The 16,256-nt window shown below is 42.6% G+C and overlaps 1 protein-coding gene across 1 annotated transcript; it reads right to left on the reverse strand.

Annotated features, from left to right (window-relative positions):
* Positions 1-6,317: 6,317 nt before the first annotated feature.
* Positions 6,318-7,303, reverse strand: LOC136322154 (olfactory receptor 1J4-like). The gene is given in 2 exon segments (XM_066254309.1): positions 6,318-7,090; positions 7,093-7,303. Coding segments are annotated over 2 exon segments (984 nt in total).
* Between the last annotated feature and the right edge of the window lie 8,953 nt (positions 7,304-16,256).

Below are 16,256 nucleotides of genomic sequence, written 5' to 3' on the forward strand. Positions count from 1 at the left end.
TGATTGTATTTTTGTCAGTTTTTGTTTTAAGATCAATAAGTAGCCGTCTTATATATTTTGGTGCTCCTTGGTTTGGTGCATATATATTAAGAATTGTTATGTCTTCTTGATTCAGTGTCCCCTTAGCCATTATGAAATGGCCATTTTTGTCTCTGAGTACTTTTCCTGTCTTGTAGTCAGCATTATCCGATATGAGTATTGCTACACCTGCTTTTTTTTTGGATGTTATTTGCTTGGAGTATTGTTTTCCAGCCTTTCACTTTGAATTTGTTTTTATCCTTGTTACTTAGATGAGTTTCTTGTAGGCAGCATACAGTTGGATTTTCTTTTTTAATCCATTCTGCTACTCTGTGCCTTTTTATTGGTGAGTTTAATCCGTTTACATTTAGTGTAATTATTGATACTTGTGAGTTCCCTATTGCCATTTTATATCTTGCTTTCTGTTAGTTTTGTGTCTTGTTTGATCCTTCTCTTTCGTTTTTCTATCTTTTGTTTTTATTTGGTTGTATTCCATACATCTTTCCTCTGTTGCTATCTTTTTTATCTCATGTGCTTCTCTGGTGGTTTTTTCAATGGTGGTTACCTTTGAGTAATGAAAAGGGTCCCTACCCTGTTCATTGTAGCGAACTATTTTGTGAGTACTTTTGCACTCCATCGTCCTTTGCTACTGTTAATCTCCATCTTCTCCCCCTCTTTCTTTTTGTTGTTGTCACAGTTTAAATTTGGTTTTATTGTGTTCTTCTTGGAGCTTTTACTTGTGGCTCTGTTTTTTTTGTTCTTTGTATCTGATTGGAGAACCCCCTTTAGTAATTCCTGGAGTGGGGGTTTTCTGATGATAAATTCCCTCATCTTTTCTGTATCTGTGAATGTTTTTATTTCTCCCTCGTATTTGAAGTATAGCTTTGATGGGTATAGTATTCGTGGCTGAAAGTTCCTCTCTTTCAGGACCTTAAATATTGGGGTCCACTCTCTTATAGCTTGTAGAGTTTCTGCTGAGAAATCTGATGATAATCTAATGGGCCTTCCTTTATATGTTGTATTCTTCTTTTCCCTGGCTGCCTTGAGAATTTTTTCTTTGCTGTTGGTTTGTGTCAATTTCATTATGATATGCCTTGGAGTAGGTTTGTTGGGGTTAAGAAAACTTGGAGTTCTGTTTGCTTCTTGAACTTGAGGCTTTAGTTTTTTCCACAGGCTTGGGAAGTTCTTATCTATTATTTGTTTGAGTATGTTCTCCATTCCATTTTCTCTCTCTTCTCCCTCTGATATACCTATTATTCTTATGTTTCTTTTTGATGGAGTCAGATAATTCTTGTAGGGGTATCTCATTTTTTTTAATTTTTGAGTCTCTTTCTTCTTCTCTCTGTTGTGCCTCAAGTTGCTTGTCTTCTATTTCACTAGTCCTCTCTTCTATCTGACCTGTTCTATTAGCTAAGCTTGTTACTTTGTTTTTCAGCTCGTGAATTGAGTTTTTCATCTCTTTGATTTGTTTTTATAGTTTCAATTTCCTTGGACATATATTCTTTGTGTTCATTGAGTTGTTTTCTGAGCTCCCTATATTGCCTTTCTGTGTTTTCTTGTATATCTCGGAGGATTTTTAGTATTTCTATCTTGAATTCTCTGTCATTTAGCTCCAAGGTTTCCAATATATTAAATTTTTTCTCCATAGATTTTTCCTCATCTAGCTGTTACCTCTCTTTCTTTTGTATTTATGATATTCGATTTTCTCTTCCTTAATGGCATCTGAGGGTGGTTTTGTTGATAGTATTAATGAGATTTAATAAAGAATAAAAAGTTAAAAAAAATAAAAAAAAATAAAAAATCGAAAAGAGTTGTTTTTTTTTAAAAAAAATTAATAATGAAATAAAGAAAAATAAAATAAAATAAAAATTTTTAAAAAAAGGAAATTATTCCCCCCCTCCTTTTTTCCTCTCCTCTCCTCTCCCCTCTTTCTTGAGAAAATCTTGTGGTGGACTGTGAGTTATAACAAACAATGCCTGTGATGGAGGGCCTGAATTGGGGAAAAGTAATAAAGGGGCAAAAAAGAAAAAAAGAAAAAAAAAAAAAAAGGAAAAAGAAAAAAAAGAAAAAAGAAAAAAAAAAGAGCATATGGACCCACAAAAAACAAATAAGGAAAAAATTTGGGTCAAGAATAAAATGATTTGCTTTTAGGTGTTGGTTGTCTAAGAGTTATGATGAGAGGAATAAGAGGAAAATTGAAAAATGGGGGGACAAATTAAAAACTTACTATTGTATTTAGTGGAACAAGAACTAGATAATATGGAGAGCCAGGGATGGGAGCACTGCTAGTGAGTTATAAAGGTGAAGTAAAAACCCCCCAAAATGCCACAAACATAGGTTTGAGTCCCAGATAAGATAATTTGTTTGTTATTGAGGTTTGAATGAGAGGAGATGTAAAGGAGAAAGGAAGAAACTAATATAGAGGGAGAAAAGAAAGAGAGAGAGAGAAAAAAAAGAGGGAACCACTAAAAGAAGAAAAAAGAAAGGAGAGAGAGAGAGAGTTAAGGGTTTTGGAGTGCAACCCTCATAGAGAGAAAGGAAGAGAAGAGAAAAGATAATGGGAGATGTAACACTTATGGGTAGTGTAGTTCAAGGAGAGGAGAGAGTAAGACCAGTAGAGAGTTAATCGGCCAAATTGGAGGAGGAAAAAAAAGTATCAAGAATGAAGATAAGAGAAACAAATGAACAAATATAATAAAATGGGATAGGTTATAAAGTCTGCAGATTATTCTTGATTTTGAGAGGTTATCTTCTTGCTTTTTCTTTTCTCTCCCTCTTCCTGGTCGGTGACTCTGTACCCCGGGTTCTGCCCCTTTGGCACGCTCAGGTAGAGGCTTGCAGTTGATAAGTCTCTATGGCAATGTCATGTATTGTGCTTTAGTCTCGTTGGCAGTCTAAGCTCATTAGCATTTATAGGCTCCGACAGTGAGAGAGTCCGTGTTCCTGGAACCTTTCTCCTAGTCTTTCCTTCCTCAATTAGTAGCCTGATAATCCAGCTATGGGGTTGCTGCTGCCTCTGCCTGGATAGTAAGAGGCTCAAAGAGCTGGCAACTCCCCACTCTATTTCCACTCAGCACAGGGCTCTGGGTAAGGATCAGTCAGTCAGAGCTGCTAGCATAATCAGGCAGGCTTTCCGCCCACTCAAAGACCTCTGGCTCTGCCACTCTGTCCGGTAACACAAGCGGGCGCCCACTTCTGGGGTCGCTTGGAGGAAACTCTCACTCACTGTCTGCGACCAGGATATTCAGCCAGCAGTCTCATGCTCTGAGTGAAACCCCCAACCGCAGGGAAAAGTTGCAGCGTTGGAATTGAGTCTCGCTCCGTCCCCGTGCGCGGCTTTTGCAAGGCGCTGGGGCGGCTCGAGATTCCGCTTTGGCCCACACAAAGGCCCCTGACTCTGCCCCTCTCTGCGATAACACGGGCGCGCACTGCCGAGGCACTCGGAGGAATCACTCACTCCTTATCTGCGCGTGCAAACCAGGATATGAGGCCGGCCGCGGTTCCCTCTGAGTGAAACCCTCACCAGCACGGAAAATCTCCACCATTGGAATTAGTTCTCACTCCCTCCCATGCGTGGCTTTCCCAGGGCGCTGGGGCTGCCCAGAGACTCTGCCCTCGGCCCACAGAAAGGCCTCTGACCCTGCCTCTCCGTGGGGCAACACGGACACCCACTCTCGGGGCCTAGGAAGAAATTCTCGCCCACTAACTGCGCACTGACCAGGAGACCGGGTAAAATGGCCGCTCTGCTTGTCTTTCTTTGTTTGGGTTTGGCGTGAGTGTTAGCTTGTATTGCCCGGGTTGCCACAGGATCAGATTTTCCTCGGCTTGGATCTCCGTGCCACAGCCTGGTTCGGCCGTTTGTGCCGCGGCGGCCTGGATCTATTCACCCCCTTTGCCCCCCTCAGTTTCTATATTCACAGTTACCAGAGAAAGCCGCCCTGTTTAGGTTAGTGAGGAAGGCGGAGCATTTCTTACTCCCTATTTCTTTCGGGGTTTGGTTATATATTTAGCCAATTTTTCACTCAATCATACCTTTGGGTGTATTGCGAAGCATCTGGAAGCTCCAAGTATAGGTTTTTCTGTTTCTGGTTGAAGATCTTGTTGAGTTTTGGGGGAGATTTATCGGTATCGCTTCCTACCCCGCCATTACTCTGACGTCATCCAGAGTATCCTGTTTCAAAACACCAAGGTCGTTGGCTTAAGCGCAGGCTCACCAGATTCAGATTGAAGTTGATGGCTTGAGTGTAGAATCATAGACATGACCCCATGGTCACTGGCTTGAGCTCAAAGGTCATTGGCTTGAGCTCAAGGCCATTGGCTTGAGCAAGGAGTCACTGGCTTAGCTGAATCCCCCTGCCCACCTCCCTGGTCAGGGCACATATGAGAAAGCAATCAATGAAGAACTAAGGAGCCACAATGAAGAGTTCATGCTTCTCATTTCTCTCCCTGCCTGTCTGTCTGTCCCTCTCTCTCTTTCTCACTAAATAAATAAATAAATAAAAGTATGGGGGATGGGAACAGTGTATATGTTAACATAGAACATAGTTATATCTAATTATACTAATTATACTTTCTTAAAATTATGAGTTCAAATTGATGTCTCCAATTCTAGTTTGACAACAGAGAATTTATTCCAGCCTCTCCTTCTCCATGTACACAGCACCTTCCCAATGAGTGAGGACTCACTCCTTTTCCTTTCTATTAATTTCCTGAATCTTTAGATACATGACGAGCTGTTTCAAAATCTTCAAATGAGCCCTGCCTGATGTGCTCAGTGGTAGTGTGTTGATCCATTGTGTGAAGTCCAGGGTTCAATTCCCAGTCAGGACACACAGAAGAAGCAACCATCTGCTTCACCACCCCTCCCTTCCCCCTTAAATAGACAGACATATGTACATTGTATTTCTCTTTTATTTTTACCTAAATAGTAGCATGCTATAAGTGCTGCTTTACATATTGGTTTTTTTCCATTTAATAAGGTATCCTGATATTTCTCAATATTAAATCATAGATACCTTTGTTCTTATTTTTTCCACATTTGAGAAATACTTAAAAATATTGATGTTCTACAGTGTGTTCTTTAGGGGTTGCAAATGAGATATGGGAGATGAGTCTCCTTAATGTCAATTAATTGTAGACATCCAAAGACTAAAATGATAAATTTTATGTTTTGAATATTAAAATGCAATTTAAATAATTAAGAAGAAAGTAAAAAGTAATGTCAACATACAGCATAGAAAAGAATTATAAAATTATAATAATAATGAATGATTAATAGGTTTAAGAGGCATATTGGAGTAACAAAATATGTATTTAATTAAAAGAAGGAAGGCAAGAGAATAAATGTGAAACAGGTATATGAATAACATGCATAGTAATATGGAAAATAGAAATTCAAATATATTATGATTACTTTAGATGTCAGTGGATAAAATTTTTCATTAATATGCTAATGTTGCTGTAAAAACATAAAACATAAAATCAGCAAAATTAAACTTTACATGATTAACAATGGACACCTGACAGAGATAAGCTCATAAAAAAGATAAAAGTGATGGGAAAGAAATACCATGTGAACATTAACCTCAAGAAAGCTGCATCATTACTTCCAAAATTATTATAGTATCTTTGTTTATCTGTATGTTTATATGTGTCTAGATCTATAGATACAGGTATAAAGTAATTCACTAATATCAGAAGTAGGTGAGGTGTTAGGTAGGACCCATTGGTACCGATATCTTCTAATCATAAACAGAGTGGTGTGTTGTTAAATATACTTATAAAAATCTTCCTCTCTCTTTTTTAAAAAGCCTCACTTTATAGTACCTGCCCATTTTCATAGTGTAATTAGACCAATCATGGCTGATTTTAGCCTACCAACACTATGTCATTGAATATGAGTTGAGAAGAGTTACTCCAAATCAGATTAAATCTAGTGTAAACCAGCATAAAGGAATCAGTATAAAATAAGAGCCAGGTTCCTGCGGAGCAGATCATGATGCTAAGTCAGTGTTTCTCCCAGTATACAGAAAGACGACATGTCTCTTGGGAAGAAACACAAATCTGCATTTAGAATTGTTCAATGTTTTTGCATAAGATTTTGCATACATCTAAGAAGAGATGATTAACAAGGAAAAATAATAATTAGACATAAATAATTATTATTTTTTTTTGACATAAATAATTATTAATGATCTAGGTATCAAACTCGACCAAGTTAATATATTTAGAACACTTATACATGGCAACAGAATGCCTATTCAATAAAGTTATAAGGTGATGACAACAATACAATAACTTTAGGAGCTATGTCTCACTTGCTCCTGACTGCAATAAGAGGACTTAGTGATTTCCACTAAAAAGAATTTAACCCTGCTGACACACATTTCCAAGGCCTGTTTGATATCTCTGTTCCTCAGGCTGTAGATGAAGGGGTTCAGCATGGGGGTAACTACCGTGTACATGACTGAAGCAATGATGTCTTTAGAATTCCATGAAGAGGAGAAAAAATAAACACTTGCAAGTGTCCCGTAGTATAAGGACACCACAAAGAGATGGGAGCCACAGGTAGAAAAGGCTTTAAAGAGTCTCACAGTGGAGGGGACCCTCAGGATGATGCCCCCTATACGAACATATGTGCCCAAAATAACACCCAAAGGCAAGAATAAAAGTATGCCGCCCTCAACAAAAATGACCAGGTCATTGAGGGAGATATCAGAGCAGCTCAGCTTCAGGAGCGCAGTGAGTTCACAGAAGAAGTGGCTGATGGTGTTGTTGGCACAGAAGGACAGTTGGACTAAGAGAAAGGTGTGTGTCACAACAGTGCCACAAGAAACAGCCCAGGTAGCAGCCACCAGCCGCACACACAGCTCCTCCCTCATGATGGTGGTGTAGTGTAGAGGGTGACAGATGGCCACATACCTGTCATATGCTATCACTGCCAGAAAAAAGTTGTCAAGACAAACAAAAAACATGAAAAAATACACCTGAGCAATGCATCCCACATAGGGGATGGATTGTTCCTGAGTCTGCATGTTCGTGAGCATCTTCGGGACAGTGACAGATGACAGAGAATGTCAGAGAAGGCCAAGTAGCTGAGAAAGAAGTACATGGGCGTGTGCAGGCGGGAGTCCAGCCTGATGAGCAGGATGATGAGCAGGTTGCCCAGCACCGTGGTCAGGTACATGCCCAGGAACAGGGTGAAGAACCCGCGCTGCTGCCCTGGCCGCATGGGGAGCCCCAGGAGGAGGAACTCAGACACGCTCTTCTGGTTCTCGGGTCCCATACTGCTCCCCATCTGCTGGGGAGGAAGAAGGTTTGGGATCTCAGGAACCTGGAAAGGATGCCCAGTACCATCATGTCTCATGCTGTCATTTTCTAAAAACAACATGAATTTTTTACTACAAACCTAATAATTTATGACACCTGTAGGTGCGTGCATCCTCACACTATCCCAGTGAGGATCCAGGAAAACATTGCACTCCTAACGCAGCCAACTAGACTTCATTACGCAGAAGCAAAAGGGTGTTCACCGTTTCCTGGAAGCATAGTTTACTGATACTGAGTCTGTGTCTTGAGGCACTAAGGACGGAGATGCAGCAGTGAACACGAAGAGCAAGGGGATGTCCCCTCTTCTGTGAGGTTAGATCATGATGGGCATGGAGGGATCATTTCTCCCCCAGGCCAGAGCCACACCACACTGACTTACTGTGACAGAAATAGAATTGATCCCCCAAACCTGGTATCAGTTGCTTCTACCTTAAAAAACATGACACTCCAGCCTCACTGCTGGTGGTGGAGTGAATAGAGCATCCACCCAGGTCGCTGAGGTACCTGGTTTGAAACCCCGAGGTCACCAGCTAAAGCGCAGGCTTCTCGGCTTGAGGTCCAGCTTGTCAGCTTGAGTGTGCATTCCGTATGTCATCCCAATGTTACTGACTTGTGCCCAAGGTCATTAGCTTGAAGCCAAATTAGGAGAAACAATCAATACAGAACTAACTGAAGCAAGTAAGAGTTAATGCTTCTCATCTGTCTTTCTTTCTTTTTCTCTTTGTCATTCCTGTCTATCTCTCTCTAAGAAAGTAGAAGTAAATAAATAAAAGAGACTCTGGGACAGAGTTGACATTGTTGGAGCATTGTCACACTCCAGTGAACCTGCCAGGTCCCACTGACCTACAGCTGTGAACTCATAGACACTCTTGAAACAGGTGGCTATTTCAAGTTACTTGATGCCTGAATAGTCTTCAAAATATTTTTCATAATAATGCTGAATATTTCGGTGAACATTTGAGTACTGGGCTGAGGATTTTACCTACGTTTACTAAGTAAATCCACACATAAGCCTTTTTTCCCAAAGTGTAAGACCACTTCACAGCTGCACTAGAAATATGGGTTCTTTCAACTATGTTAATTTTAAGAAATAGAAACTTAAATGATACAATTGCTGCAGGCACACAACAGCGCAGTAAAGGACAGTAGAGCAGTGGTCCCTAACCCCCGGGCCGTGGACTGGTACCGGTCCGTGGGCCATTTGGTACCGGTCCGCAGAGAAAGAATAACTAACTTACATTATTTCCGTTTTATTTATATTTAAGTCTGAATGATGTTTTATTTTTAAAAAATGACCAGATTCCCTCTGTTACATCCATCTATGGCTCACTCTTGATGCTTGTCTCGGTTACGTGATACATTTATCTGTCCCAACCTAAAGGCCGGTTCATGAAAATATTTTCTGAAATTAAACCGGTCTGTGGCCCAAAAAAGATTGGGGACCACTGCAGTAGAGCACACACACGTGTATATATATATATATCTGTGTGTATAAAATGTGTCATGTGTAATGTATATAATTTGATATACTACCATTTTCTATAGATTAAAAATTATTACTGCATTACGGGTTCAGTCTAACATGTTCTTGTGATCAGAACCCATGCTCTTAGCCATCACAAGTGGGAACCTCCCTTTAGTTGGTTACGGGAGCCAAGCACAATATATTATTTAATAGCTGTGAGGACACAAATTCATACAAAATATTCTTAGTTTTTTTTCTAGCTAATTAAATTCTTACATATTTATAATCTTTTCAAGTAATAGAACATTCTCAAATACGTTAACTTCTATTTATATAATAAAGATTTGTTGAAGATATCCACAAGATTCACGAGATAAGTATATATATTTTTTATAAATGTGGAAACTGAGGCAAATGATTTCATTAACTTTCCCAATGTTTCATTGCAGTTTGATAGTGATTCTGCCCAAAACTCACACAGCTTGATGCTGTGTACCTTTTTTGCTGGCATGGGATACTCAATAAAAGTAAAGAAAGGGTTGCAAAATTGTAAATAGCTCTGTCACGCTCAGGTACATGAAAACGATAGGAGAGCCGTTTCAAGAAACAGAGACTTACTAAGACTTTGGTTATCTTGGCTCCTGGTGCCCCAGCATGAAGACGCCTCAGGAAATACTTGAGGTCACAGAAGCAGATCACACACACAAATATACACACACAGAGTGCTGATCTGAAGATTCCAGTCACCTGTGACTAAGATCCCATCCTAAGGGAAGGGTCGCCAGTATGTGGTTCAGCTCATAAACACTCATATACATACATACAAGTCATAAGTAACACTCAAAGCGAGACATACACAACACACAATGATGTACACTCAACAACAATCACACTCACAATGCACATCAACACACCTGACTTATGACATGTGTGCTAAACACTCTACTCACCATATATGCATAAATCAGGCACTGTACACACATGTAATTGTAGCATCCACTGGGTACGAGAACAAACGTCAGAGACTTTCAGGAGTAAGTAGTTACTTTATTGGCCAGTTTAACCTGCGCAGGGGCGAACTGCCAAGATGTCCGGAGACCCCGTGCCCACAAGGAGCTGCAAACAGAAGCCACACCTGGAGTTTACAGCCAGGCCCTTATATATCCTAAGTGAGCAAGTATAGTACAGAAGCAGATGTGGCAGTTTAGCTATTGGCTAGGGAGGTCGCACGCAGCATAGCAACAGGGGCCGGTTTTAGCTTAGTGGCGAATTTCAAACCTAAACTTCTGATAAGGGTCTCTGCCCTTCTTTGTTCCCAGCCTCACAGGAGCCATATCAGCACTTACTGTTCCTTCAATAGTTACACTCTTTGCAGCACTCCCTGTTCCTTCAATAGTTACACTCTTTGGCAGCCCCAGTACTCCCTGAATCTAACATTCCCCCATCTCTTTTGGGCATAAATCAAACCCTGATTCTTCATCAGTGGAGAGAATGGTATAAGGCTGGGGCTCATGAGAATTTTCTACTTTAGCTGTAGCTATAAGCTAATTGGGTCTTACATACTGGCTAGTGATTAGCCTACTATGCCTCTCACAATGGTCAGCGATGAGCTCAGGGGGAGAGGGGTATTTATAGGCAAAACCTACAAGGTTACAATGTTTTCAGCACATTTGTACAATATCTTTGCAAAAGTACACAAGCACACACTGTTTTAAGATAATAAACTACTTTCCTGCAATATCTGCAGGGCTGATTCACAAGGAACGTGTCCTGCCTTGTATTTTTCTTCTCTGTACTAACTTCTTACAACTTGTACAAACCTTGTGCAACTTACACAAACCTTTTGCAACTTACATAAACCTTCAACTTTTATGCACTTTCTTATCCAGAAATAACTGGCCTTCATAACAACTTGCTTTTCCCTTTTCTTTTCAAAAATATCTCTACACTTCATACTTTCTATTATCAAAACCATACAATTCCTTTCTAGTCAAAACTCTTGATTTAAAAATCTTTAACCTTTAGTGACAATTAAGTTGACTTTCTTTTTATCCTAGTTTCCCTTTTCCTAAAGCCTGATTAAAAGTGTCCTTAGTTAGTTCCTCTAGGCATTAGCCATGTGTGGACCAGTTAACTTCTGGTTTGTGGCTGAAGCAGGGCATGCTGTCCTTCTCAGGGTCAGCTTACAAGGATTGGCAGGGTCAGTCTTCGCTGTCCACAAAGGTGTCTCTGCTGGGACTGCAAGCTTCAGCCGGCTGCGGTGGACCCAGGCGGGTATGCCTTCTACCTTGGCAGTAGTGGGGGTGCTCAAGATGATGGTGTGTGGACCCGTCTACGTGGGAGTCAGTCCTTGGGTGGTGTACTGCTAGAAGTGCCCCTTGGACAGTCTTTGAACAGTTTTCTGAGTAACCTGTAAAACCTTCTCATGTCCCTCTTTCCACAGCACAGACGTGTCCCTTGATGGGGCCGGGAAGCCTGGCAGGCTTCAGTTCAATGACCTTTCTTTCTACTCTGGAGCAGGGCCTGCAAGGACTTGAGGAAATTATGATTAGAAATCTCTAGTTCCCCTCTGATCTATCGAGGTACAAGGGGCACAGTTTGCCCAAATAAGATTTTATAAGGGGTCTATTTATTGAGATAGGGGGTACATCTGGTTCTAAAAAGGGTGAAAGGGAGGAGCTCAACCTAGTTTTCGCTGGTCTCCCCTCTCAGCTTAATTATAGTTTCCTTCAAAATCCTGTTTACTCTTTCTACTTGTGCTGAACTTTGGGGCCTATAAATGCAATGCAATTTCTAATTAATACCTAACTTAGTGGCTAATTCTTGAGATATCCTGGATATGAATGCAGGTCCATTGTCTGATCCTAGGGCTAGGGCAGGGGTCTCAAACTCGCTGCCCACAAGCCGCATGCGGCCCGCCGAACAATTTTGTGCGGCCCGCTTTGAACTTTGTGGATTAGTCTGCGGGCCGTTTATTTTGAACTTCGTGGATTAGTCTGCGGGCCGCACAAAATTGTTCGGTGGGCCGCAAGTTTGAGACCCCTGGGCTAGGGGAATGCTATATCTAGGTATGATCTCCCTTAATAAGACTTTGCAGACTGTAGAAGCAGCCTCTTCTCGCGTGGGGAATGCTTCCACTTATCCTGAGAAGATGTCTAATAATACTAATAGATACTTATAACCTGACTTCCTAGGGGTCATCTCTGTGAAATCTATTTCCTACAGTTCTCCTGGAGCTCTCCCCTGATACCTCACAAAGGGGGGTAGCTTCTTATTATGCACATTTACTCTGGCACAGATGCTGTACCTCGAGACAATGAAGTGGACAATATCCCTGATGTTTAGCCCTACATAATACTTCCTGATAAGTTGTTCTAGCTTGTTTTGTCCTAGATGGGTACTAGTATGAATATCTCCTACTATTTCTCTTACTATTCCCTGGGGTAAATAGAGCCGGGAGTCAGGAAGCTCTATCTATCCCTGCTGATTTTTCTTCCCTTTCAACTGCGTCCCTTCCTGCTCTTCTTCTGGGGAATATTTAGGATCCGGAGGTAGCGTTGGCTTAGGCAGCAATGGCAGAAGGCTTTCTTGTGGCCTAGTGGCTGCCTCTCTTGCAGCTGAGTTTGCTAGGTTGTTACCCTTTACAATAGGCAAGTCCCCTCTCTGGTATCCTTTGCAGTGGATGATGGCAACTTTGGTAGGTAGCCAAATGGCGTTTAGGAGGGCAAGAATTTCACTGAGATTTTTTTTTTAATTAATAATTTTATTTTTTTAATGGGGTGACATCAATAAATCAGAATACATATATTCAAAGATAACAAGTCCAGGTTATCTTGTCGTTCAATTATGTTGCATACCCACCACCCAAAGTCAGATTGTCCTCTGTCACCTTCTATCTTGTTTTCTTTGTGCCCCTCCCCACCCCCTATCCCTCTCCCATTCCCCCCTCCCCCCTGTAACCACCACACTCTTATCAATGTCTCTTAGTTTCACTATTATGTCCCACCTACGTATGGAATAATACAGTTCCTGTTTTTTTCTGATTTACTTATTTCGCTTCGTATCATGTTATCAAGATCCCACCATTTTGCTGTAAATGTTCCGATGTCATCATTTCTTATGGCTGAGTAGTATTCCATAGTGTATATGTGCCGCATCTTCTTTATCCAGTCATCTATTGATGGGCTTTTTGGTTGTTTCCATGTCCTGGCCACTGTGAACAATGCTGCAATAAACATGGGGCTGCATGTGTCTTTACGTATCACTGTTTCTGATTTTTTGGGGTATATACCCAGTAGAGGGATTGCTGGGTCATAAGGTAGTTCTATTTTCAGTTTTTTGAGGAACCACCATACTTTCTTCCATAATGGTTGTACTACTTTACATTCCCACCAACCCAACAGTGTATGAGGGTTCCTTTTTCTCCACAGCCTCTCCAACATTTGCTATTACCTGACTTGCTAATAACAGCTAATCGAACAGGTGTGAGGTGGTATCTCATTGCCGTTTTGATTTGCATTTCTCTAATAGCTAAAGAAGATGAGCATCTTTTCATATATCTGTTGGCCATTTGTATTTCTTCCTGGGAGAAGTGTCTATTCATATCCTCTTCCCATTTTTTTATTGGATTGTTTGTTTGTCACTGAGATTTTTAATGTCTTTCCCCCCTGCTGTCAGTAAGCCTCTCTCCTTGTATATGGCTCCGTGGACATGGGCAGTGGCGAATGCATACTGGCTGTCAGTGTAGATGCTGGCAACTTTTCCCTCTGCTATCTGTAAGGCTTGGGTTAGTCCTATTAGCTCTGTCCTTTGTGCAGATGTTCCTGCGGGCAGTGCTTTCTGCTACAGGACCTTATTTTCCGTGGCCACTGCTGCCCCTGCATGTCACTGTCCATCCTTAATAAAACTGCTCCCGTCTGTAAAGAGGGTCAGGTCTGCCTTCCTGTATGCTTGAACCCTTAAGTCCAGGTGGGAGCCAGTCACTGTGTCAAGGATTTGTTTGCAACTGTGGACCAAAGTGGAGTCGCTGGGTTCAGGGCAGCAGTTTTGAGGAACTGAACAGATGGAGGGTTCAGCAGCTGAGCCTGATACTGTGTTAGCCGCGCATTAGATAGCTACCTGTCAGGAGGTGCTCACAGCACTTGCTCTACGTAGTGTTCCTCAATGACTTTGATGTCCTGCCCTAAAGTTAATTTACTAGCCTCCTTGACTAGTATAGAGGTGGCAGCAAGTGCCCTCAGACATGTTGGCCATTACGAGGCTACAGGATCAAGTCTCTTGGACAGATAGGCGACAGGCCTCTTCCACGGCCCAAGTTCCTGGCTCAGTACCCCTAAGGCTACCCCTCCCTTTTCTGCTATAAATAGCTGAAAGGGTTTGGCCAGATCTGGCAGGGCCAAAGCTGGGGCAGCCGCCAGGGCCTCTTTCAGCACTTGGGACACTTGCTTCTCCTTATCTGTCCATGTGAACTGCTCTTCCTTACCCCTGGTTAGTTCATGCAGGGGTTTAGCTAGTTCTGCAAAGCCTAATATCCACAATCGGCAGTATCCTACTGCACCCAGGAATTCTCGTACCTGTCTCTTGTTAGTAGGCTTGGGGAACTGCAAGACCATCTGAATTCGCTGAATGGATAGTGTCCTTTGCCCTCCCTGTAAGTTATAACCCAAATAACTTACAGTTTGCATCACAATCTGGGCCTTCTTGGTGGAGACTCGATACTCCATTCACCCGAAATCTTGTAGCAGGTCTGAGGTAGCTTCCTCACACTCTCCTTCATCCTTGGCAGCTATGAGGATGTCATCCACATACTGGAGCAGTACGATCAATGGATGGGAGGAGCGGAAAGCCTGCAGATCTTTGCTGAGGGCTTCATTAAAAATGGTGGGGGAATTCTTAAACCTTTGTGGTAGTCTGGTCCAAGTGAACTGCCCCACCAGTCTATTATCTGGGTCATTCCATTCAAAGGCAAAGATTCCTTGGCTCTGAGGTGCCAGGGGAATACAAAAGAAGGCATCCTTCAAATCCAGGACAGAATAATAGGTATGGGTTGGGGCAATGAGCTCATTAAGGTATACGGATTAGGCACCGTGGGATGAATAGTCTCTACCTGTGCATTCACCTCCTGCAAGTCCTAGACCGGACGATAGTCTTGGCTCCTCGGTTTCTGGACGGGAAGCAGTGGGGTGTTCCAGGCTGATTGGCACCTTCGAAGGATGCTTGCCTCCAGCAGGCATTGCAAGTGCTGGGCGATTCCCTGTCTAGCTTGGGCCAGCCGGGTACTGCCTGATCCTAACTGGTCTAGCAGTGCTAAGCAGTTGCACCAGGACAGGTGGTTGGTGAGCAGCCAAACCTGGGGGGTTGGTTTCCGCCCAAACCTCAGGTATCCGGGCATGCAGGACATCTGGAACCCCTTCCTCGGCCTCCTTAGTGTTCTTCAGACAGTGGGACAGTTACTTCCATGCTGACCTCTGCCTCTTTGTTCCCCATAGGGCTTTCCTCCCGTTGGAAGGTTATGGTGGCCTGAAGTTTCTGCAATAAGTCCCTTCCAAGCAGTGGGTGATGGTGCCTCGACCTAAGTCAGTAATTCTTGTGGTGGCCCATGGGTAGGCTTCTGCTTTGTTCATTGCCCCTATTATCTTAGTAGTTGTCTTCTGCATCTGGCCCTGTGGTTTCTTTAGGACTGAGTAGGTGGCTCCCGTGTCAACTAGGAAGTCTATTGGTTTTCCTTCGACTGTTAAGGTGACCATGGGTTCCTGGGAGCTGGCAGGAATGGAGCCCTGGCCCCGTCAGTCTAAGGTTTGGAGCAAGACCTCTGGGCCCTGTCTTGGCCCTTGGCTGTTGGCCTTTAACCTTGGACACTCTCTTTTCTAGTGTTCTTTCTCCTTGTAATAGGCGCATTGATCCTTGTCTATTCGCTGTCCTTGACCCTTCCTCTGTCCCCCTTTTCCTTTGGGGGGAGGTTTCTGGGCAGTGGCAGCAATCAGAATTTTGGCAACTTCCTTCACCCTGCCAACCTCCGGATCATCCCTATTGACATACACCTTCTGGGCTATCTCTAATAGCTTGCTTCTATTCTCTCCCTCGAACCCCTCAATCTTCTGAAGCTTTTTCCTAATATCTGAAGCGGCCTGAGTCACAAAGGCTATATTTACTAGTCTCCTGTTCTCTTCTACCTCAGGATCTAGAGGAGTATATACTCTATAAGCCTCTATGAGTCTCTCTAGAAAGGCTGCTGGGGATTCCTCTCTTCCCTGGATGACTTCACTTACTTTGCTAAAGTTGGTTGGCTTTCTAGCTGCTGCCTTGAGCCCCCTCAACAAAGCCCAGCGAGACTGGAGGAGTGCGTCCCTTCCCCCAGCGGTATTAGGGTCCCAGGTAGGAGGTTGAGACGGGAGAACATCTTCTATTTCCCTTCCTCCCTCCCGAGTTTCCTTTTCTTCTCCTA

Source organism: Saccopteryx bilineata, chromosome 2 (assembly GCF_036850765.1).
Source record: "Saccopteryx bilineata isolate mSacBil1 chromosome 2, mSacBil1_pri_phased_curated, whole genome shotgun sequence".
NCBI classification, from domain to species: Eukaryota; Metazoa; Chordata; class Mammalia; order Chiroptera; family Emballonuridae; genus Saccopteryx; species Saccopteryx bilineata.